General features: G+C 38.6%; 1 protein-coding gene across 1 annotated transcript in view; it reads right to left on the bottom strand.

Annotated features, from left to right (window-relative positions):
- Positions 1-3,361: 3,361 nt before the first annotated feature.
- Positions 3,362-25,812, bottom strand: part of LOC131155221 (mediator of RNA polymerase II transcription subunit 33A-like) — a 51,007-nt gene continuing 28,556 nt past the window's right edge. The window contains exons 3-12 of the mRNA XM_058108203.1: positions 16,401-16,748; positions 15,846-16,162; positions 15,654-15,745; positions 13,166-13,526; positions 12,447-12,657; positions 7,781-7,895; positions 7,491-7,652; positions 6,348-6,996; positions 5,166-5,369; positions 3,362-4,659 (exon numbers count right to left, since the gene is read on the bottom strand). Coding sequence (XP_057964186.1) covers positions 3,536-4,659; positions 5,166-5,369; positions 6,348-6,996; positions 7,491-7,652; positions 7,781-7,895; positions 12,447-12,657; positions 13,166-13,526; positions 15,654-15,745; positions 15,846-16,162; positions 16,401-16,748 — 3,583 coding nt within the window. The 3' untranslated portion in view covers positions 3,362-3,535. The remainder of the gene's footprint in view (positions 4,660-5,165; positions 5,370-6,347; positions 6,997-7,490; positions 7,653-7,780; positions 7,896-12,446; positions 12,658-13,165; positions 13,527-15,653; positions 15,746-15,845; positions 16,163-16,400; positions 16,749-25,812) is intronic.

Genomic DNA, 25,812 nt, shown 5'->3' on the forward strand with positions numbered 1-25,812 from the left:
CACTTTGGACCCCACTTTCGGGTTCAGGTCGTCATATGCATAGTGACCCTCCACATGACATATTTGGCAACAAGGGGAACAGAGTCTATAGGAGAAGTGCCTCTGTCCATGTCCAGAGCCACCAGTTTGGCCTTGCTGATTTCGAGAGAAAGTTGACCTCGGGTTCATCTTCGGAGGGTAGTGATGGGTAGCAGTGAACGCCGCAGTCGGTGGGGCAGCAGGTTCCAATGATTTTTGAAAAAAATCAAAGCTCTCAGCTTTGGGTACCAAGTCTGCAAAAAAGGGTAATGGGATGAGAGTCATTTGTGCTGTCGGAGAATTCCAAGCCGAGACCTCTAAGGAACCAATGTAACACCCCATCCTGGGTCTGTCAAGGAGCACTGCGTCTCTCCTTCTCCGCTTGGACCAGACAATAGGAGGCGGGCCTTATCGGACTAATGACTAGCCCCATAGACCAACACGTGTCATTTTCATTGTGTTTTTTCCTCACTCACACACTTCCTGAGAAAACTTCCCCGAAGATCACCCAGCCCAAGATAACTCCAAGACAAGCACGATTAACCGTGGAATTCTTATGGGAAGGCTCCCGAAAAGAAAGGTGCACCTTGTTGATGTGGTACTAATATCTAATCCTTTTTAAGCCTTTCTTCCACGGGGTATCACATTCTCCCCCACTTACATAACGCCACATCCTAGTTACGAACCCATATTTCCAAACCCAGGCGATGTGAATTTCGTCACATTTCCGGCTGGGTAATTGCTCTGATACCATTTTTTTAACACCCCAATCTGGGTCTGCTAGGGAACACTGCGTCTCTCCTCCTCCACCTCGACCAAACAATAGGGGCAGGCCTTATTGGACTAATGACTGGCCCCATAGACCAACACGTGTCTTTTTCGTGTGTGTTTTGTCCTCACTCACACACTTCCTGAAAAAACTTCCCAGAAGGTCACCCATCCCAAGATTACTCCAAGCCAAGCATGCTTAGCCATAGGGTTCTTATGGGAAGACTCACGAAAAGAAAGGTGCACCTTGTTAATGTAGGTAGTAACATCTAATCCTTTTTAAGCCTTTATTCCACGGGGTATCACAACCAACGTACCTTGTCTGTGTCATCAATAGGTCATCCAATTGCCTAAAGTTAGGCACAACGAGCCTTGAAGGCTCGGGCGTACTCTGAAACAGAGTTGGTGTCACATTTCATTAGTTGTGAATCATTCTTTAGACAGATTTCATGAGCCTTAGAGCAATGGCTGAAGGTGTTCTCCAAGGTAACCCAGACCTCGCATGAAGTGAAGAGACCCACGACTTCAGCCATGGCCTCCTCTGTGAGGTAGGACAAGAGAAGGCTAAGGGGGCGTTTGTCTGTATTTTTCCAAGCTACATGTTAGATGTTTGAGAATTTGTAGGATCAAAGCGGGGTGGGGGCTGAGGGAAGGGGATTTTGCAGGGTGATGGCTGGCTGTGGCGACGGCTGGGGGAAGGTAAGGGAATGTGTGTGGCGTTGGGAGAGGGAGGAGAAAGTGATTAGCTAGGGCGGCAGCAACCCTAGCTAAACGAAAAATTAGGTTGGATTGCTTAGACTTTGATACTATGAGAAGGTTTGAAAACCCACCACACTTGTAAAGTGGTGAGTATTTTTTATTTATATTGAATTAAGTATTGTATGTAATAATTACATATCAATTACATATTAATTAGAGAATAAATAAATGGAAAGTATATACAAAATAATCTCTTAGAATTAAGGCAAAAGATCCTCAACATGATCCTCAACAATGGTGACAGGCGGCATAGCGACTTTAAGCCGTTACTGGAGTTTTTCATCCCTTTTCTTTATTTGGCATTCCTTTAATTCAGATTAAAAGAATGTGCTTTGTTTATTTTTGGATGAAAATTGCTTTCTTTGAAAAGTGTTAATCAAGCCGCATGGCAGGACCGCGAGGCACAAAGTACTGTTGTGTCTCACTGTCAAGTTGCAGGATCACCGTCTTTCCTCCCATTTTTCTCAAGTTGAAGATTATTTAATCATATATGTTGAAAGGCATTTTTAATAGCATTGCAAATGATTTTTGAGCATGGAGCAACTTCAAAACGTAAAACCCGTCAAGGGTTATTGCAGGGTGCATCTCTTTTTTGAATGAATATACTGAAAATTGATTTTTTTTCTTTTTGTTTTGATTTTGCTCTAATATTATCTCTAAATTGATTTTATTATAGTGTGCTATCTCTAAATTGCTATTGTCATAGTATGATTACAAATAAACAAGTATAGAAACTTAATCCTATTCAAAAAAAATAATCAAAGATGCACAATGCATGAGAGCCTTAGCCCTCATTGACTACTGATCCACCATTCCTAAAAAGCCGTCGCCACGAATTGCAACACCAGATGAACGTGGGACATGCCTAGACCACCAGGGAACATGGAGTCCATTTTTTTATGTGAAGAAACCGAAGCCAAAACCCCATCAGCCCCAAGCATGCAATGAATTATGGTGTGGGGACAAATGATAATAGGTGAAGACAACAATATGACCACACTCTTATAATAATCATAAAGTTTACAGCACAGTATTAGCACACAACACCCCATTATAGGAGGTGGGAGGAAACCCCAAGGGAATTGCATGGGAGCCTGAAGGAGATGGCATAAGAGATGGGAGAAGAAAGCAGAAGCTGTAAGAGCACTAACCCATTCTCGGCCTCCCATAGTCTCTGTCATGCAGCCCCTATTCAAGCATCAGAAGGTTTTTCCAAAACCACACTCCGTCACCCTTTGTCTTTGCAGGAAACCTAGATACGAGAAGGCTTTTACACGGCCAAACAAACCACATTATCAAAAATTGCTTTATAATTTCAGGTTATGTCAAACTTAAGAGGAATCAAGGCAAACATTATATTGATTACTTTACAACGATGAAAAACATATTTGAAACAAATAAAAAAGGAGGTGATATTGTCAGTGGACGTTTTTCTTTGACTTGAAATTACTTTTAAATGATTCATTTTTTTATTTCTTTATTCAAAGAGGAGATCTTCTGAAAAGTCTTTATTTTTGTTGTTAAGTTTTCTATGCCAAAAAAATAAAAAAAAAACACCTATATTTTTTCATCTTATCTGCAGGAAATTATTTGAAAATTAGGTCTTTCTTCCTCCTTTTAAGGTTAACAAGCTGACATTTGTGTCTACTTTTAAAATTGTTCATATTTCTTTTGAAAGATTAGATTGTGTTTTGGGGCTAAGGATTCTCTCCTTATCAAAGTTCCATGAGATCTTCAAGAACACATCTTTTGTCTCCGACTTGATCATAAAACAAATAATGACAAATAATAATTATGAACAAATGAGATCTCCTACATTGAATTTTATGCAACTTCAAAATGAATTTAACTGTTGCATGTGTAAACAATGATTTTACAAAATTGTATCAATGGCATTAGATAAAAAAATTTCAATCTTAATAATTTACAACTACGGGTGCATTATAATTATTCTTTCCGCCCAAAAACCATCATATACAAATATGCTTGACTAAATTCTAATACTACTCTCAATAATCAGTTCAGCAGCTGCACCCATTGTGCCAACCCCACCAGTCACCAGCAGGGCTAAAGCTAGTTCTTCCTCATTCCATTGTTTCAATCCCTTGCTCAGCCTCTTGAGCACATCTGCATCCACCTCCAACACCCACATTGGGGTGCATTGCACCATTAAACTCACAAAACTTGACACATAAGCTTGCCAAGTGACCCAATCACAACCAAGCGATATTTTCCCATCCAGTGCAATTGCAAGAAATTCCAAGTGGATGCCAAGAACTCTTGACCGCTGCTTTGATGCAGGTGATGTAGAGTCCACGCCCCAAGCAAATGTCCCACAAAGCACTGCAAAGTATGCCAGTGCATAACCACTCAGCTTTGCAACCACCCCTGCATATTGCCCTTCAACCACCTCCAACCCATGGCCTGATATAAACCTAGAAGGCAAGGTTTCTTTCATTAAAGTTTGGACCAAATTTAACCCACTATGTATCCAAACTAAAGCCGCCCCAAATGAAGCAGCAAGCTTGACGCGCTCCATAGCTGCCGCAAGAGAAACTTGCTCACATCTCATCCCACACCTCATCTTCTTTAGCATCTCTAATTGTTCCCTTGATAACCCATCAGTTGCAATATCTCTAACAGAAAGCATTAAAAGAGAGAGAATCTCTTCAGCCATGAATATTACTTTTCTGATAGATTGGTGCACTCTTAGGTAGAGAATTCCAGGGGCAATGGGAGAAATCCCATCTGAGAAATGCAACCCCAAGCCATGACCAAGGAGAGCACCCACACCACCACTGCAGGTGGGAGAGGTCTTGAGCTGAAGAATGGATAAGAAGCAGATCTTGAGGAGCTGCACTATTGCATCGCTGTTGTCATGGAAAACAGCACAAGAAGAAGCCAACACAAAGAAGCCTCTCCAACGCTTCACCTTCTGGCCCCATAAAGCAGCAGTGATGGGCATACAAGGCCAAGGGCAACTTGCTGAAAGGGTATGCAAGGCCCGGCCAGTCATCTCCAAGAAGGGCTGCGAGACTCTATCAAGTTTGTAGGTTATTGTGAGAGTTACAAGTGCAGCCAATGGTAAAGGAAGTGTAGCTGGTAAGCTTTCCCCTGCATGCAAAACAAGCCTACGCCCTTGCAAATTCTTCATTTAGATTATACCTAAAGCATTCATTTCTCTAACACATGAAAAGAAAACAGGACTGCAATCATCACCAGAAAATGACATTTTTCATGCTTAATCACTAGCAAAATATTCATTTGATAATAGGTCAGTTGGCATAAAGGCTTGATTGATAATTATTTTACGTGCTAAAAAAATTTATTTATCCAGTGCATTTCATCCCCAAGAGAGGATATTAAGTCAATAACATAGATTTGTTTAATCCAATAATTCGCCTCCTGTGAACTGTATCCATATGATTTCCATTTTTTGTATATTATATGGTTTACTTCAATCCAGAAGAAAGATGATGGACTAGATGGTCAAACATGTAGCTAATGCATGTTCCTTTCTTTGCTTCAGAAGCACCATGCATGGGCAATTTAATTTGTCTAGAAAATGACATAACCATACAACTAAATAAGTGCAGAACATATCTTAGTTGGGCAAATACCTGCAGCAAAACTTGGGACATCAACACCAGTTGATGCTAAGATTTTCTTTATCTGTTGCTCAAGCACAGATAACTCAGCAGGCATTGGCCAATCAGTTCCATTCATAAAAGCTGGTTTCCGTACACCCCGTGTTATTTCAGCAGAAAAGTAGCTTACAATAGTTGCCAAAGATGCAGGAAGAAAATCAGCCAGATCTTTTAGCCCTGGGATATTAAATAAAAGCAGAATGCTTACCACAGCTCGAAGATTGTAGCTCATCTGAGCTAAATAAGAGGTAAACCATGCAGAAGTTTAACAACAGCACACCAACATTAGAATGAAACTAGTCCACAGTTCAAGAAGAGGTAAAACATGCACTCACATGTAAAATCTATATAACTAACAAATTCAGATAAGTTGATGGAGGATGTCACCCGTATCACCTATGGATGATGCTAGGCATGCACATTCAACTCCAAGATTCGGACATTAGGGCTTTTGAATTAATTTGGATAATCTGGATTTAGGGATGTTGGTCAATTTAGGATTTTTTTGGACATTTCAAGTGCTTTATGTTATTTCGTAATTTATAGTTTTGCTCAAAATCAAGATATGTTGCAAGAAAGATTGCACTTACAAAAGGATACTGCTGAATGTAGGAAAACATATGGCGAGAGGTACAATATGAAGGTTAAAAGCATGCAATGAGTGCACTTCTTTCACAGGGTTGGTGTTGGGAAATTTTAAGGAAAACTTATAAAAGGATATAACATGAGTGCATTTCTTCTCCCCTTTACCTCAACACCCCACTCCAGCCACCCAAAGACAAACAAAGAAAAATACCATAATTAGGAAAACCTTTAAAATATCCTAGCATTTGAAAGAAAATTCGTTTTCTGGATAAGTGAAAAACAGAGAGAGAAACATGCTGCGATTGCATCTTTAGTCACAGAATGAAGATTTGAGAAAAACACCAACTAGCATAGCCTCTTCAGATTTGACTGTAGATTAAATTAAATATGATTCAAAAGTAAAACATTTTGTTTGCTGTATCAAATTTTTGCCATCACATTTAACCCTCTCTCAACCATGAAATAAAAGAGGCTAAATTCAAAAAATGTGTTGCACACATCTGCCATTTTGGCTTTTCATGCATAAAAAGTGAAATCATATTAAGACTTTCTAAAGCAAATTGGACAAACCAGTGGCTAGTTCACGTGGAGAGAGACATCCTTGATCACAAGCTGTTAAAGCAGCATCAAGGGCAAAAGGTATGGCTTCTAGGATATCCCAGGCAGCAAACTTGAGTTGACAGCAAACATCTTCTGCTTCACCAGATGAAGTACTACTTCCAGGAGTCGAAGGTTGACCACCTCTATTTAATTTCCAGAACATCATATTCAATAATCCATCAACAGTGTGATGTACAGGGGTCCCATGAGCAAGGCCAGAGAGGGTTGAAGCAATACAAGCTTGATTCTGTTGGTACCAGTGTTTTAACTTTGGAAAAGATTCCATAAATATAGGCTCCAAATATAGAGGAGTTGAATTTCTGCAAACTCTCCCACTTTGATTTTGAACCCCATTGTTTCCAGAAAACACTAGTTGGGAGTTCCGCACCAATAACATGTATTCAGGCGTGAATTCAGATCCCACTGAAGGCACATCTCCCATAATATGTTCAATTAATGGTTGATAGAACCTCCATAACCCTAGTAGAAGAATAAATGCATTTGAGAATACTGTATAGGCAGAGATTTCTTCACCGGTTGGATGACTCCAACAGAGATTAGGGAAAAATGATCCAAAAACCTCACAAATGGGCATCAGTGCGCCTGCAAGCTGTGGGACCTGCCCATAAAAATGAAACAGCATTAGGTCCCACTCAACCCAAAGGTCTTGAAATATTTCCAACATCCTGTGTATAAAACTTTTTATTCTTACAAAGGAGTTCCCAACTTCCTAGTGTTGATTTTACATTGCATGTAATGTTGTGAACATTTTTTAGCAATCAAATATCAATCGTAAGGTAAACTTAGGTTATAAGACAGGTCCAAAATCCATATGATGCACTTGTGCCCACGCATGTATGTACAAGCATGGAAGCAAGGGCGCATCATAGGTTTTTGTAGATGAATTGCTCTCAGATGTTCTGCTACACCAAAAAAAAAAAGTGCGGAAAGGCATGCTTTCTGCACAGTTCTATCCTATGTAAGGCAAGGAAAATTTCAGCGTACTTCATTGTGTACCTGTTATTAGTATGTATGTCCCTTTTTATGCATATTCAATATTCATAAAAAATAAAAAATAAAAAAAAGAGACAAATTTTGAAGAGTACAACTTACCAAGCCATGTAAGGAGAAAATATGAATAGTCTCAGAAGATGATATTCCAACAAGTAGAACATCTAGAAATGAAGCATAACTAATCAAATGACTTTCACTCCCAGAGTAATCTACAGGAACTGGAGGTGACAACAATTTCGTAATAAAAAGAACAGTGTGCTCCTGCAAGCATAGATGGAAACATACTTGAATAAATGGATCAAAGAAGAATTCTAGACCAAAAGTGGAGAAAAACAAGTATTTAACTATTACTTGATGTTAGGTAAACACAACAGCATACACAATATTACCTGTACATTCCAACCATGAAGTAACGATGCTCCACAGAGAATTGTAGCAGCAGATATCTTTTCATCATATGATCCATTAACTGCAATATCATATATTTTCTTGATCTCTGCTAAGCTTCCATCAAATCCATGAGTTTAAATTCAGTTTCCTGGGGTTCAATTTACCAACAAAGAAGCATCTAACGTATGTGGCTTGGGGAAAGAAAAGGGTATATTGAAGACTGGCTATTCTCATTAGAGATTAGCAAAACTGAGTTAATCAGATAGTCATCACCTTACAATTATCAATTTATATATATTATATCAATGTTGGAAAGAAAAATGAACACAAACTAATTAAAAGCCATCCTCACAGCATATGTGGACAATCACAAGACATGGTGCTCATTACATCTATATGGATGGTTGAATTAGTATGCAATGTGATGGAGGACCACTAGCGAATTATTCTGTTCTAAGATTTAGAAATTGGGGATTTTGTTTAAAATTTTTAAATCTAGATTTCTTAGAATTTAGTTAATCGGCGCCCAAGTACGGTGTCAAATATGTGAGGGTTCCTGCATCATTCTGGACGTGGGTAGGTAAAGACGTTAGTTCAGGAAATTAGGATTAGATTAGCAACTTGGAATATAGGGACACTTACAGGTAAAAGCATGGAAATTGTGGATACAATGATTAGAATAAGAATTAATATAATTTGCCTTCAAGAAACTAAGTAGGTGGGGGAGAAAGCTAGAGAAATTGATAAATCAGGATTTAAACTTTGGTACACTGGAAAAGAAAAATATAAGAATGAAGCAGACATTATTATAGACAAAAACTTAAAAGATAGCGTTGTGAATGTAACTAGAGTAAGGGATAGAATTATAAAAATCAAGATGGTATGGACGAGATAATAAATATCATTAGTGTTTATGCTCCTCAAGTTGGCTTAGTAGAAAATCTTAAGAGACAATTTTAGGAAGATATGGATAGTATTATACAAGGCAAACCAAGGACTGAGAAAATATTATAGGAGGAGATCTGAATGGACACGTTGGAAGAGATAATAAAAATTATGAGAGGATACATAGAGGATATGGATATGGAGACGGAGACAAAAAGAGTCAGGGGAGATGATCTTAGACTTTGCTATGTCAAATGATTTTAGTATAATGAATACTTGCTTTAAGAAGAGAGAAGAACACTTAACAACCTTTAAAAGTAGACAAAATAGAAGTCAAATAGATTTTTTTTTAACAAGGAGGGTAGATCGTTTATCATGCAAGGATTGTAAAGTTATTCTAGGTGAAGGCCTAACCACACAACATAGAGTCTTAGTGTTAGATATATGTATTAAAAAATGGAAGAAAATGGATAAAATAAACCAGTGTAGGAGAACTAGATGGTGGAACCTAAAAGGAGAAAATATAATAAAATTTAAAGATAAAATGATCAAAGATGGGGATTGGACCTTAGAGGATGGGATAGATACAAATACTATTTGGAATAGATTAGCTAGTTCTATTAAAAAGATAGCAAAAGAGATTTTAGGTGAATCAAGGAGAAGATTCTCCAATAGCAAAGAAAGTTGATGGTGGGATAAAGATGTACAAAAAATCATAAAGAAAAAAAGAATTTGGTATAAAACGTGACAAAAATGTAGAAATAGAGATAACTTTGAAAAATATGAGGCAAGAAAAGATGCAAAAAGGGCCGTTAGTGAAGCTAAATATAGATCATTTAATAGTTTGTATGATAGATTAGGTACAAAAGAAGGGGAAAGAGATATATTTAAACTTGCTAAAGCTAGAGAAAGGAAGAGCAAGGACTTACGAAATGTAAAATGCATAAAAAGTGAGGATGATATTGTCTTGGTTAAGGACGAAGATATTAAAGAAAGATGACGAAGTTACTTTAGTAAGTTGTTTAACAAAAACCAAATAGAAGGCTTAAACTTAGAGTTGTCAAATGAGGAAAAGACTAAAAATATAAGATTTATTCGCAAAATTAGAGTTAATGAAGTTAAGTTTGCACTAAAAAAGATGAAAAATGGGAAAGCTATGGGACCAGATAACATCCCAATTGAAGTTTGGAAATGCTTGGGTGATAACGGAATTATATGGTTAACTAATCAATTTAATACAATTGTAAAAACTAAGAAAATGCCAGATGAATGGAGGAAAAGCACTTTAATACCTATATATAAAAATAAATGAGATATTCAAAATTGTAATAACTATCGTGGAATTAAACTTATGAGTCATACGATGAAACTATGGGAAAGAGTTGTTGAACAAAGATTAAGGTTAGAAACGAAGATCTCAGAAAATCAATTTGGTTTTATGCTTGGGAGATCTACCACAGAAGCTATTTATCTTTTAAGAAGATTAATGGAAAAGTTTAAGGAAAAGAAGAGGGACTTGCATATGATATTTATTGACCTTGAGAAAGCATATGATAGGATACCTAGGGAAGTTCTATGGTGGGTTTTAGAAAAAAAGGGTATATGTTGTAGGTATACCGATGTCATTAAGGATATGTATGATGGAGTAATGACTAGTGCAAGGACTATAGATGGAGAAACTAGAGAATTTCCAATTACCATAGGTGTACATCAAGGATCTGCTTTGATTCCTTATCTTTTTGCTTTAGTGATGGACCAATTGACTAAGAGTATTCAAAAGGAGGTTCCATGGTGTATGTTGTTTGCAAATGATATTGTATTAATTGACAAAACTAGGGATGGAGTAGAGGCTGACTTAGAATTATGGAGAGAAGCTTGGAATCTAGAGGCTTTAGGATAAGTAGAAATAAAACAGAATATATGAAATGAAATTTTAGTAATGATAGGAGGAATATTGGAGACAAAGTTAAACTTGGTGATGAAGAAATAAATAGCACTTGTAGATTTCGATACCTTGGATCTATTATGCAAGTTGAAGGAGAAATTGAAGATGATATAATGCATAGAATTAAAGCAGGTTGGGTAAAATGGAGAAGTGCTTCAAGTGTGCTATGTGATCATAGAATACCCTTAAAATTGAAAGGGAAGTTTTATAGGACAACTATAAGACCAACTATGCTATATGGATCGGAATGTTGGGCGACAAAGAAACATAATATCCAAAAAGTAAAAGTTGCCGAGATGAGGATGCTTAGATGGATGAGGGGTATAACATTGAAAGATAAATTAAGGAATGAACATATTCGTGGTAAGTTAAGTGTAGCTCCTATAGAAGATAAGATAAGGGAGGGACGACTGAGATGGTATGGACACTTGTAACATAGGCCTTATAGTGCACCTGTGAGGAAGAGTGACTTAGTTACTGTGGGGAGCAGTAGAAGGGGTAGGGGTAGACCTAAAATAACTTGGGAGGAGATAGTGAGTAAGGATTTAATATCCTTGAATCTATCAAAACAAATGATCCATGATCGCATAAATTGGCAGAAAAGGATTCATATAGCCAACCCCACTTAGTGGGACTAAGGCTTGGTTTTGTTGTTCTCATAATGTCGGGGTATAAGTACTTTCTTTGTAATGTATTAAATGGCAAGTTATCAAATCTGAATCAGTACAGTTTCTCTCTCTCTCTCTCTCTCTCTCTCTCTCTCTCTCTCTCTCTCTCTGTTTTCTGACTTTCCAATTCTTTCCTACATCATCATGTAGTTAGAAAAAGGCTTTTGACTTAATATTATCCATACCACCTCATCTTTATGATCTATAGGGAAACTTCGTATTCTTACGCTGCGTTGGGAGCATAGATTTCAGGCTTGGATTTGGATTTGGGTGCATTTGGATAAAATTTAAAACAATTTTGTATTACATCTTATCCAAATCCACACAAACCAAAATCCAAGACCTCTCCCAAACATAGCGTTAATGTTAGGAGGTTAAGTAGAAGTGTTTTGTTAGTAGAGGGGTTAAGTATTTGTAGGGTTATTTTGCAAATCATTATTCAAAATTTGTTTTTGTAAATGTAATAAGTATCTTAATAGAAAAAAAGGTTGGCTCTCCCAAAAGAGTGACGATCACTTTTTTTTCTCTCTCCTCCTTTGTTAACACAGCTATTCTCTCTTCTCTCTTTTCTCATTTGCCTTCTTTTTAACCTAAGTAACACATAAAATTCCATCTGGTCAAGCCTAGGTTAGAGTTGGAAGGTTATGTCAAGTCCAGCATGTCTCCTTAAAGAATCCTTCAAGTGATTCACACTGGCCTTTTTCATTGTTGTGGAAACAAAATGAAAATGAAATAGGAGAATTACTCTGGTGGGGACAAAGGCATTTGATGGAAACATCAGTCTGTAACAGTGATTAATAGTCACAATTTAAAAATGAAAAAAAAAAAAAAAGAGAATAAAAAAGAATAAAAAGGACTGCCTATCTACAGGAGAAGTTGAATGAGAGCTCTTAACAAGGGATGAATCTTTTGGATTGGAAACCAGTGTGAACCGAAAAAAAAAAAAAATGGACAATCTGAACATAATGACATATTAATAAGGCATAGACTTTAAAGGCCTCCCTGGTTTCAGAAAGATCACAAGAAAAAATCACTACTTATGGACAAAGGGAGGGACAGAATATAAAATGGAATCAAATTTAATCATTTTTCTCTCCGTAAGCTGTTAGTACTGGAATTTTGAGACAGATTATCAGGGAAAACGAAAAAATGGAAAATAAAACATACTTTGAAGCTGGAGTTGAAACCAAAGCACTTATCAGTGATTGAGTTAGAGGGGACCCCTTCATCAAAGAGGACCAACCAGGCACTTGGCCATGAATGCTGTGAGGTATTTGAGTGCTGCATCCATTCACATAGCCTGGCCAAATATATGCTGATGTGTCCAATATATTTCTAGCGATACAAGCCTCAACAATCAAATGCCACAAGCTTCCAGCTGCAAGGGGGTTAAAAAGGTATGATGCACTACAAAGATAAGCATGCAGTTCCAACAATAAATATAGAATGCAGCTTCAGCAAGATGACAATATCAAACCCAACTTTGTATTTAAATGTCCACAGGTATACAAAATACCATCAATGGAATTAAGGAACAATAAACAAAATACAGAAAAATGAAAGGCTACAAAAAAAATAATATATAACTGCCAGTACTTGTTTGAAGAGAATAGAATACCCTTGCACATTATCAACCGGATCAGGCTATCACAAAAACCACTAGCATTATTTCACTCCTTCAGAAAGTCCAGAAGTAAACTGTCAAATTCTAGGAAAGAGGTTCAGAAGTCAAAATTCAGGACAATTTTTTGCAAAAGAGCCTACTGAATGCACATGGGCAAAGGGCATCATTTGCATCCTGCATATCAGAACCATCCAATTCTTTCCCCCAAACATAATACTTGAAGGAATTAGCTGACATATTGAAGAGACAAAAGATCACTTACAGCAATTAACTGGTATGTCATACATGCTCACACACTGGAGGTATCCACCCTCGACTGTGCCACTTGAAAGAAATATCATTGCTTTGGCAGCTGCTTGGTTAGCTACTAATGTAAAAGTTGGAGGTGGAGTCAACAAGCCCTTAAAGTCCCCCAATAACTGTAAGCTTGAAACCAAATCCTTGCGACACTTTCCCACAACCTGCATCCCTTTCCCTTGATTAATGGGGCTATGTTCAATTTCATCAGTAAGCTTGCTTTCCTCTTCCTCAATAACATTGAAAATTGCAAGTGTTGTAACAGACAATAACATACATAAGCAGCTATTAAGGCGAGGTAAAGGACAGTCAATGGGGTACCTTTCCTAAAAGAAACAACAAGAAAATCAGGATCAAAAAAGTGAATAATATTAGAGTAAATTTCCCAACATGAAAATTTAAGAACCATCAAAAAATTAGAACCAAGGGCAACAACCACACCCCCCCCCCCCACCCTTTTGATTTATCTAATTTACTATTTTTGCATCAAAAAGACATTTAAAAGTCCTTTTATCCTTTGACACCTATCACCTAGCTAAAATCGTTTGACACCTTTCCTATTTTCAGGAAAAAATCTACAGTACCAATATCAAGTTCAGATCAAGGTTCAGTTTCGATTCATAAACAATGTCATACTCAAAACCTTTATCACGCAATCAATCTAAGAGAGGTGTGTAAACACCTTCAGTCCACATATTGGCAAGATTAAAGAGAAATCCAGTCAATTCTTCAATTTAGTCCGTCAAGTCTGCAGATTTTGAAAACACAGGTTCTTTGATGGTGACTTAGGTTAGTGCCAGAATAAATTCTGCTAAGTGTGTGCCTGTGTTTCTTTTGTGTATATATACCTTTGATCTCTTAAAGGACTCCTCACTTTCATGCTCCCGCTCTCACTCTACACCATATGACTTGTGTCAGAGCCAAAATGAAGAGTAGAATACTGTTGGATTCTGAAACCTTTACCAGACATCTATGCCACCAGGAGGTTGCATGTGAAAAAATTTAAAACAAATTCAAAAAACTGCATCTCATCATTGATCATATTATCTACAAAGCAATGCTTTAAAAGGCCCTCTCAAGGCTTGCCTCATGAAGGCATGAAAGATCTACATGGTCACCAGTGTGAACTATAGCCCCCACTGAAGTGACAAAATCTCCTTCATACATATATGAGGGATGTTGGGTATTTTTGGTGTTGTGCCCAGTAAAATTACAAGCACACATGTCTTGAGTTAAATTTCAAGAGATTAGCATAGAGGAGAAAATTTGCAATTCAAAATTGCTCCCTCCCTCTTAATCTCCGCATGCCACACGGGCCACGCCACCAGTCCATCCCCACATTTCACACAGCCACATGCAAACCCCAGAGCCAAGAACAACTCATATTTAAAAATATTTTGTTTTTAATAGTTTTGATTTATACTAGCAAATTGCAATGTTAAATACAGTTATGTTATACACATTGACACCAGCACCAGCAGTACACCATAATAAAAAAATGTGGCCATATGGACTTATATTTTACTATTCATTTACATACCGTCATAGTTTAGGACAACATTTAATATAAATTTGGCCCATGAAAAATAGTTGGATGAGTGATTGCTTAGTCACTTATATTGAGAGAGACATTTTCAATAACATTGCAAATGAGTTGATTATGGAGTGATTTCAAAACATGAAAACCCGTCAAAGACAACTGTAACTGTAACAGTGTATCCGTATTGATTAGTACAGTTAACTCTTTATTTTGATTAGTACTCTAATGTTACGCCTAAATTTGATATATCATAGTTTATGATTCTACATGAATAGTGATAGAAGTTAATCTTATAAAATTAAAAAATTAAAGATGCATTATGCATGATCAAGCCTCAGCTCCCACTGACTACAGGTCCTAAATCCACCACTGCATGAAGGCATGGCCATTAGGTTTTGAGGCAGAGTCTAAAATACAAAATCTCAAAAGAGCAAACCCATTATAAATTGAGACTTCTGCATTTGTACAAAAGGCACACCTTTTGCACCTTTCCAGTTGAGGCTTACGCATTTTTGGTTTTCTGAATCTCAAGCTAGATTTGGTTACAAAATTTTAACCATGTGTTCATATGAAAGGAATGCCCTAAAACTTGAGAGTTGCATCTTATATGATTAAAAGAATTCAAACTTTGTAATGTTCAAACTCTCTCTTGGTGTAATTTGCTTAAAATTCAAGAAGGTATTAAAATGGCCAACAAGTAGTTTATGAAGTATATTTGATTTTTTAAAATTTTATTTTTCCTTTTTTTTAAACATATATAGTTTTATTTACATATTTTCATCTAAAAAGTAAAATTTCCAAAAGGGTTAATACCTTAAGATTTTTGCCGTGGCTCATAAGGGTTTAACAACCCAGATTAATGCCCTTGCATTAAAAACATTGGTTTGAAGGAATATTTCAATTGAGTTCTTACCCTTTGGACAAGTCGGAGTGCTGCAATCCAGAGACCTAAAAATGTATCATGCCACGTGGCAGTGTTAACAGCCTGCAATGCCTTTACCAAGCCTGCAACATTGAATTTAGTTCAATACTGGTTGAAAGAATTACAGGCATATTAGTTTTAAAATAAAGCTATAATTTAAGCTTTAAAAAGAATGAATTATACCAGTGAGGGCATCAACAGCGCTTCTCGATGCCACTTGCAACGTTTCCATTGCATCTTCCATATAGAGATCAATAGGAAGCCAAAGTGCAGAACCACCAGCTCCATGATACTGGCCAGCAGAAGATATAAGAGATCCAGTAGCCATTACTGTATGGAACTGTTGATGTGAACTCATTTTGCACTTCCTGAATAGGTTGTTATTTGTATCAGATAACTGCAAAAGAGCCTTGGGAGTCATATGTTGTGAGTTCCTCAACACTGACGAGTTTGCCATAAGCAGTCGCAATCGTTGCATGAAACTTCTCCAGTGTGAAGGCCTGAGAAAGAGAAAGCAACTAATTTACCATTAGAAGTAATCTACTCTAATTTATTGATCACATGACTACCCGAAAGTTGGGATCTTATAAGTAAAAACAGCACCCACTCCATAAACTGCTTGATCTCAATTCCGCACCCCACAAAATAAATGCTGGAGTGCAGGTGGACTGCACCAATAACAACCCAAAAAAAAAAAAGTATAAAAATAAACATGTAACCAATAAATAAAGTACTTACATGCTTTGGCGTGCTAAGTGAAGAATACTGGAAGTTACTTTGCTTTCAAGGAATACTCCTATCATCTCAATAGCCATTAAAGTATTTATTTTGTGAATTCCCTCGTGAAATTCAGTTCTCTTCTCATTAAAGCTTTCAGGACCATCTACTTCCATATTCCGTGATTTAGTTGGCCAGTTAGATTTTTTTTCTGAAGTATGTTCGAGCAACCTATCATCATCTAACAATGCGTCCAGTAACTGCCATACAATTGAAAAGACAAACTCAACCACAAGAATCCCAGGTTCACAATCCTGAAGACCAAATATTTGGGAAAGATGAAGAACATCATCTATAGATTTCATGATCCTGCAATTACAAAGCAAATATGTATTAAGACCAGAAACCATATTATTCATTATAGTGGTATACAGGAAAAAATAAATAAATAAATAAAATTCTAACAAAGACAAGCAAATACGGCTGCCCTACAGCGAGCAATATGGTTTTTTTTTTCTGATAAAAATATTTTTACTTATGTTATAACACTTTTTTTTTCACAGAATTAATACTTGTCCCCTGACATTTGTGTCCTTTGTATGAGAAGTGAAGAGACTTGTGCACATCTCTTTCTTCATTCCCCCTGCATGTTGGCTATTTGGAATAAGTTATTTGGTATATTCGTGAAAATTAGGTCTGTCCATACACTTTCAAGGCATTTTATACCATTACTTTTACTGTACATTTGGTACATAGGAATGGAATCGAATTTATCACTTGATTTCATCACGCTTCCCATTCAAATTTTCATTCCATTCCTTTCCTACTTCCATTCCATTTGTGAACCAAACTTGACTTTAGCAGTTTTGGCAAAGGAAAGGATAGGAAATCTCTATGGCGTTGCACCGTCATGGCTAGTATTTGTGTGTTTGGTTGGAAAGGAACACTAGAATATTCAAAGGTGTGGCCACTGCAGACAATTTGCTTTATAGTGGAGTGGTATACCTTGCATTGTTGTGGGTTTCAGCAAATGGTTTTTTCCGTCATGTTTCTCTGGAAGATTTGCAGCAGGATTGGTTGGCCGTGTTACATTGAGTTCAGTTCTCTATTTAGGTTGCATTCCTTGTAACTAGTTTCTATTGATGTCAAGGGAGGATTTTTTATCCTCCCTGTTTTTCATTTTTCTTTTTCTTTCTCCTTCTAATTTTTTGGTGTACATTCTTCCCACTTTTAATACAATTCTTTTATTAAAAAAAAAAAAAAATCAAAGCCTTACCTTATCTGCTTATCAAGAAAATAAAATCATGCACCATTGCCAACACTTCACTTCATTAATGGCCACATAACATATGAACAATCAAAGATGGTACTTCCTATTTTCTAAATCGCATATTTTCATTTACCAAGAAGTTTTGTTTGACACAAACAAGGTCATTACATTTTTTTTTCTTTAAATCTCCTAAATCATAATAGATAGCCATAAAAGTATGTTGCAAAGACCGCATACCAAAATGAAACCTATAACCCATCATACAAAGAAGAAGTAATGCAGGGAATGCTTGCAGTTTACATGTTCCTAGCTATCTGTACCGAAATTATACAAAAAGAAGATTATACAAAATCAAAGAAATTTCAGAATAATTGTTAAAGCTTGATATATATTGTTGGCTCACAATCTAGCAGCTTAAAATTTTTTGGTAAAGTGGTGGTCTAACATGGTATTAGATTTGGTTACCAAGAGGTCCTGAGTTAGGGTTATTGCCTGCATTTATTGTGTGGTGTATCAAAAATTATTGTATTCCCTGTAATGGGTGTTATCTATCACGTGTTTATCTCCTCACATGCAATCGGGCTGCACATGCAGGGAATTGTTAAAGCTTGATATACATTGTTGGCCCACAACCTAACAACCTAAGCTTTTAGGTAAAATGGTAATCTAACAATAAGGCCCTGTTTGGAACTTGGAAAACATGCACAAAGAAAAATATCAAGTAATTTACTTTTTCTATTTGGTCATTAAGGAAAATGAAAAAAAATATAAAAATCAATGAACAATTTTTTATTTGACATGTTACTGATCTTTAATTTTTATTCGCAGAGGTTGCTCCGACAATGTACCTCCCATGCACCAATCAGCTAGATATGTTAGGATTCTTGTGAGTAGAGCGGCTTAGATTGTATTGCATTTGTATAGGGTTTTCTGCCTCTTAATCTGTTAGGAGTCTGATTTATTTTTTGTGACCTCCTATATTGTGGAGATGTTAGAGAATTAAATCTTACCCTGAATGTGAGGAGTTATTGACGTATGGAATTTGTGTTTTCATTACCAAATGCATACTAGCTTGGCTGGTGCTCTCCTTGGAATGAGAGGGACCAAGCTGATTTATCCATAACCTTGCTAACATGGCATCCAGCTGGTCTAACTTTGTTGATATGGTACCTGGCCAGGTTGACCTAGCTGACAAGGCACCCGGTTTGGCTGATTTAGGTAATACATTGGTTGATTCACACGCTATCAATTGCCTCCAAATCCCATAGGTCAGTTCCTTTAAGAACTAGTGCAGGAATAACTTCCTTTGTATGCCTTTACTTTGGATGTCTGATGCACAAGTATTTGTAGTTACTGCAAATCTCTTTTCCAAATCAGAATATCGCAATCAAAATAAATGTGCTTCTTTAGCTGTTTTTGCATAGTGGTTATGAATGGTCCACATGCTGTGCCAGGTTGCAATACTGAGTACAAAAAGTTTTGGACTGTTGATAATGATTCAATGTTGGCAGTTGATTTAAAATTTGGAGGGATTAGGCCTTTAACCTCACTTTTTCTTCCCCCCTCCCTACCCAGCACATGTAATTTTCCAAAGCTTGCTCTAAAGAATTCCTTGGTGCTCAAATCCCCTAAGACATTCTATCCCTGCAGGATTTCTTCACTTCCCTCTCAAAATCCTCTTAGTTCTCATTTTCCCCTTCTTTGCTCCACAAATTTCCTCCATCCCCTTGTTCCGCTGGTCCTCGAGGAAACTTGAGTCCATGGGATCCTCTGCATCTACTGATCCTGCTGTTGGCAATGGAGATGCTAAGGAGCTTCAGCCCCTTTTCCCTTGGTCCATAGATGGAGTCCGAACATATCAAGGGAATCCTTTCTCTAAAATTGGGATGTCTTCTTCTGATCTTCCTCCTTGTTAAGGCTTCATATACATTGTTAGTCCACGACCTAATAGCGTAAAATTTTTGTAGAGTGATAATCTGACATGGTATCAAAGCCATGGTTTCCTAGAAGACCTAGGTTCTAATCTTATTGCCCACATGTATTTTTTGGTTGTTAAAAATTAGGATAAAAGACACTGACTTTCCCCAAGGTTTCAAAAATTTCACAAGCCTCCCCTAAGGTTTGTCAAAAAGACACCGAACTCCCTTTATATTTGGAAAAAAACTAACTTTTAAGAGATGTAAGTGTTTCAAATATCAAATGCCAGGGGATGTATATGGAATGCCTCAGGGGAGGCTTGTAGGATTTTTGAAACCTCAAGGGAGGCCCTTGTCTTTTTGCCAAACCCTAGGAGAGATCAGTGTCTTTTGCCCTAAAAATTATCCTATTCTCTATGATGGATGTCATTTTTCGTTTCTTTATCTCTCCATGTGCAACAAGACTGCACATGCGGGGGAGTGTTTAGGATTAATATACATTGTTGGTCTATAACCTAATAGCTTAAGCTTTTAGGTAAAGTGGTAAACTAACGCACCTTTACCTACACCCTCTTCCTTTAAGGCGGAGGCTCCAATAGATTCTTTTTGAACCCCAAAGCTGTCAAAATCTCTTGTGTGCTTTGAGGCAAGGCAATGCAGGGTAATTCAAGGATATGTTTGAGATCCCTCTTCAATTCAAAATTGCACCTTCCTTCCTCCTCCAATCGATCTTGTGAACACAAACCTAGCAAGCTTGTCTTAAGAGGAGGCACTCCTTGTTAGCCTCAATTCTGACTTTCGCTCCTTCGGTGAGGCCATTCTTCACTTTTACAACCTTGTCTGAGGCATGGCAAGGTGTCACGGTCCGACTATTTTCACACCGTTGTGAAAGGTCCGTGCGGTGCTAGCTAAAGCACTCTTGTTTAACTAGCCAGCCAATCATTTACCAACATTTCATTAGCATTCAATCAAATGGCAGCGGAAACAGTAAGCATTCACGAAAGAAGTAGCAAGCAAGCAGTAAACATTAAATCTACGCAATTCATTAACACCTCCTCCGTTGACATCATGTGTTTAGCGAGGGAGGCAAGTAGGCCAAACACGTTGACAATAGCTAGTGAGTTTTACAATGACTAATGAACACTCATCCTCCCCTAAAGAGCTTTCTAGGCTATTCTCACTCTGGCACTAGGAAACATCAAAGTGACCAAGGAGTCTTATTTGGCATACAAAGACACTACTAGCAAAAAATAACCCTACACTAATATTTACATGATGGAAACTCATCCCAAGCACACGAGACAAGCGGTCACAGGCAAGCATAATGCTTTGAACAAGCTTAGCTCATGACATTCTTCCCCAATTATGCGGTTGACGTCCTCGTAGACTTTGGCGCTAGGTACACTTCAACTTTGTCCACGAATGGCTTCATATCTTCCTCAGAAATCCAACTGATTTCTTTGTCATCAAGGCATTTCCACTAGGAACTTCTGCCGCTTCTTCCTTGAGGATATGAACTTTCCGTCTACAAGGATCTCTTCAACTTCACGTCTATCAGGTGGCACTGTCTTCAACTCTGCTCTGTTTGACTGACTTCTACTCAGGTCATTGGTGTCAGCGTTGAATGGCTTGAGGCACATGACATGAAACTGCGGTTTTCTCCCCTAATATGCCTACTTTTTCATCTGCGTAGAAGCTTTCTCCAAATAGGCTCGGGCAAACTCTGCATTCTGTCTCCATTCTCTGGTGAATATGTATGCCCTGGGACTCTTTCGTCTGTACAGCTCGCCCACTGTGTGAGGCAACAGCATCTGCTGGCCTGTAACAAGCTCAAAAGGGCTCTTGTTGGTTGTTGAGCTCCTTTGGGCATTGCAACAGAACGGAGCCACATCAAGTAGTTGCACGTCATTCTTCTAGTTGTTGTTGACAAAGTAGCGCAAGTACTCTTCTAGTAGCTCTCTGAATCTCTTCATCTGTCCGTCTTTCTATCGGTGGTAACTCAAAGAGATGTCAAGATGTGACCTGAATATCCTGAAAAATTATGTCAAGAAGTTGTCAGTGAACATTAAGTCTCGGTCACAAATAATAACTTGGGGAACACCCCAATGTTTCACAACAGTCACAAGGAACAATTATGTCATCTCCTTTACCAAACAGTACTTTGGTGCGGCCATGAAAGTACGATACTTCTTTTGCTCCCCCTTGTCTTGTTGGCAAGTGAGACAAGTTCTGGTATAATCAACCACATCATCCCGCGTGTGCAGCCAACAATACCTCCCCAGTAGTCCTGTCATTGGAATCATTCTCCGCGAATACCCCTCAACGAACTTTCGGCAATATCTAGTAAGGCCAAGAAAAGAACGCAACTCCTTCACTATCGTGGGGATCTTCCATTCTTGAATCATCCTTCCCTTCTCCATACCCCTTCGGATACGACCTTATTCAACCACATGACCAAGGAATTTGTTGCTCTATTGAGCGAAAGTGCACTACTTTTTCTTCAAATCCAGACTATTTCCCCTCAGCCTATCAAACACCTTCCGTAGATGCTCTTCATGTTTCCTCTGAAACAACACTGATGCTCCCAATGGTGCTTTGGAAGGGCGAACACATCCCGCTTCCAATTCATCAAGCTGTTTCCCCAACTCTACTATCTTTGGAGGCGCCATCCGAAATAGCCCTTTAGCAGGTGGTTTCACTCCTGATAACAACTTGATCTCAAGCTCCACAGTCCGTCATGAAGGCAAATTGTGAGGCAGCTTATCCAGCAACACCTCCTTATCTTCATCCAACACTGCTTGGATGGTCGTAGGCTCCTGCTCTTGGCCTACTTCTTTGTCTACCACCACCATGGCTAGACGTGTCTGCTCACCCTGACCTAATCCCTCATTGAGTTGTATGGATGAAAGGGACTTTCCATCGTCTCCTTTCGTTGCAATGACTTGCACCATGCACGAGTGATCTCCCATCAGACACAGGGAACCAGCCGAAGGCATCAGCACTGCCCTTGTCCCCCTTAGGAACTCCATTACGAGAATGACTGGAAAGTCATCCAATGGCACCGCTGTGAAATTCGCATGACCTTCCCACTCTCCAAGCTTTACAGTCACTTGCTTGGCTACTCCTAGAGTAGGCTAGGCTACAGAATTAACTGCTTTCATGTGTCCTGTATCCTTCTCTAAGGATAAGTTGAGTCTCCATGCTTCCAACTGCGAAACAAAATTATGAGTAGCCCCCGTATCCACCATAGTGTGGGTACTCTTCCCATTGATCCTCAAGTCCATAAACATTAACCCTTTTGCATGTGTAACTTTAGTGCTTTTGCCTACTTTTCTAATGCGCTCACCAGCCGCACTGAATCTACCCTCGGGGCATCATCCTTTTCCTCCTTGCTTTCCACCACTTTTCCCAAAGTGGAAGCTTGTAAAGCATTGATAATCCCTTATGTTGACACTCACTCACTCTGTGAGATCCCCCACACAAGTAGCACGAAATTTTACTCTTCCCCTTTCCATTAAGTGTGTTGAACCCTTGAGACAATGAAGCTTCCTTTAAGTTTGATGATTTAGAGTCAGCTCCCCCACTCTTGGGTTTACCTTTCTTGAAAGACTTTCCACTGTTTCCCTCTCCGCCAAACCGTTTGGACAAAGTGGTATCATTACTAGCATAGCTAGTCAAGCATTCTGCAGTGACTTGTGCAGTTGACAAGCCTTGAACCTTTGCCTATGAAGTTCTGTTCTTGCCCACGGTTTCATCCCCTCTAGAAAATAGAACAACTTGTGCTTTTCTGAGATGTCCCTAATATCCAACATTAAAGCAAAAAATTGTTTCACATATTCCCTGATTGACCTCGTATGCGTGAGATCTCTCAGCTTTCTCCTTGCATTATACTCAACACTCTCAGGAAAGAATTGGGCCTTGAGCTCTCTCTTCAAGTCTGCCTAACTATCGATTACACAGCTTTCATTTTCAATTTCTCTGTACTTGGTACGCCACCACAGTTTGGCGTCACCAACCAAGTACATGGTCGTAGTATCCACCTTTGCCTATTTTGAGGTCATCCTCACAACGCAAAAGTACTGCTCCACATCAAATAAGAAGTTCTCTAACTCCTTGGCATCTCGGGCATCCCTATACATCCTGGGTTCTGGTACCTTGGTCTTGCTAACTCCCGTAGTGTTGGAGTTCCCCATAGCAAGAACCATCAGATTCACCTTTGCATCCGGAACAGCCATCCGCGACCTCAAAGTTTCAACCATACGGAAAAAATCCTCTGACATGTCGCCTATAAAACCTGCTTGATGTTTTTGTGATCTCATCACTTCATCAACAGGTTTTCTCGTCTGGGCCACCTCCGCAGCCACATTGTTGGTTGTTGCCTCAACCTGTGCTTCCAGCACGCTGATCCTCTCAGCATTGTTTGGTGCCATGGTCACTTACCAAAGCTTTCCAAATCCAACAACGAAGGCAATCGAATTCACGTAGCAACTCAACCTTGGCTCTGATACCAAGTGTCACGGTCTAACTATTTTCACACCATTGTGAAAGGGCTATGTGGCGTTAGCTAAAGCACTCTTGTTTAACTAGCTAGCCAATTGTTTACCAACATTCATACATGAAACACTTTCATTAGCATTCAATCAAATGGCAACGGAAATAGTAAGCATTCATGAAAGCAATGGCAAGCAAGCAGTAAACATTGAATCTACGCAATTCATTAACACGTCCTCCGTTGACATCGTGTGTTTAGCGAGGGAGGCAAGTAGGCTAAACATGTTGACAATAGCCAGTGAGTTTTACAATGACTAATGAACACTCACCCTCCCCTAAAGAGTTTTCTAGGCTATTCTGCTCTGGCACTAGGAAACATCAAAGTGACCAAGGAGTCATACTGCCTTATTTGGCACACAAAGACACTACTAGCATAAAATAACCCTACACTAGTATTTACATGATGAAAACCCATTCCAAGCACACGAGACAAGCAGTCACAGGCAAGCATAATGCCCTGAACAAGCTTAGCTCGTGACACAAGGCAATGCAGGGTTATTCAAGGATATGTTTGAGAGCCCTCTTCAATTCAAACTTACACCTTCCTTCCTCCTCCAATTGAGCATGTGAACACAAACCTGGTCAGGCTTGTCTTAAAAGGAGGCACTCCTTGTTAGCCTCACCTCCCTTTCGATCCTTTTGTGGAGCCATTCTTCGCTTTTACAACCTTGCCTCCTTCCAACTAGCTTCCAGTGGATTAAGGGTATGCTACCTCTACATTGAAGCACAAAAAGAGCTCAAGATATTTGTATTTCAAAATTGTTTCTTCCTAAAGAGTCATCCCAACCAGAGGAGTTTATTTACCTCCACCAAGAATAATCTACTCGTACCTAAAACCCCTCAATGTTTCCTCGCTAGGATAAACCTAGTTGGTGTGTAATCGGTGAAGTGAGCCTAATTTTCATCAAAATCCCCCAACTTCATGAGTAAGGAAGCTGAAATTTTTTATGCCCTCATGGATTAAGCCAAATTTTTTTGCTAAGCTAATCACAAACGCCAACCTTCTAGCCTTCCACCTAGCAAATGGTGAAGAGTCTAAGCTATTTATTAGCTAGTCCTTGTAGGTTTACCCTTGTACCTTTCATTAACTACTTGACAGTGCCATATTTGTGTGCAGACATGCTCAACTCCCTGACCCTCCAACACAAGGTGAAGGAAAATGCAAACAAGGTCACCCTTGCTAACAAGAAATACCAAGATCCCCCACCCTTCCCCCAAAAAAAAGGCAAAAGGAAGTCAGTGTAGTGGTTTTCGACAAGTAACTTAAAAGGAAAAGGGAAGACAATATGCCCCACTAACCCCCACCTATAGGCAAAGAAAGTCCAAATGGGGAACCAACCATGGTGTGGAACCCTGTGAATCACTTCATCCATATACCTCGGTGAGAGTTGAAGCAAGGTGGTGCATTTTGGCTAACATAACGGATGCAAAGGGTATTTCAAGCAATCATTCTCTTGAAGGATGCAAATTGCAAAGGATTTGGGTAAGGCAACAAATGCACCTTATTCAACTACACCGTTCATCATTTGTTGAGTAAATGTGTCAAAATGTTTCTCATACTATGTTGATGTGTCACGAACAGACTACTTCGCACCTTGTGAAGGGTCGTGCTCCGTGCAGCGCTAGTTGGAGCACTCTAGCTTAACTAATCAGTCGAAAGAAAATCGCAGATTCACCACGTGAATAAAATCACAAC

The sequence above is a fragment of the Malania oleifera genome, chromosome 5 (genome assembly GCF_029873635.1).
Source record: "Malania oleifera isolate guangnan ecotype guangnan chromosome 5, ASM2987363v1, whole genome shotgun sequence".
In the NCBI taxonomy this organism is placed as follows: Eukaryota; Viridiplantae; Streptophyta; class Magnoliopsida; order Santalales; family Ximeniaceae; genus Malania; species Malania oleifera.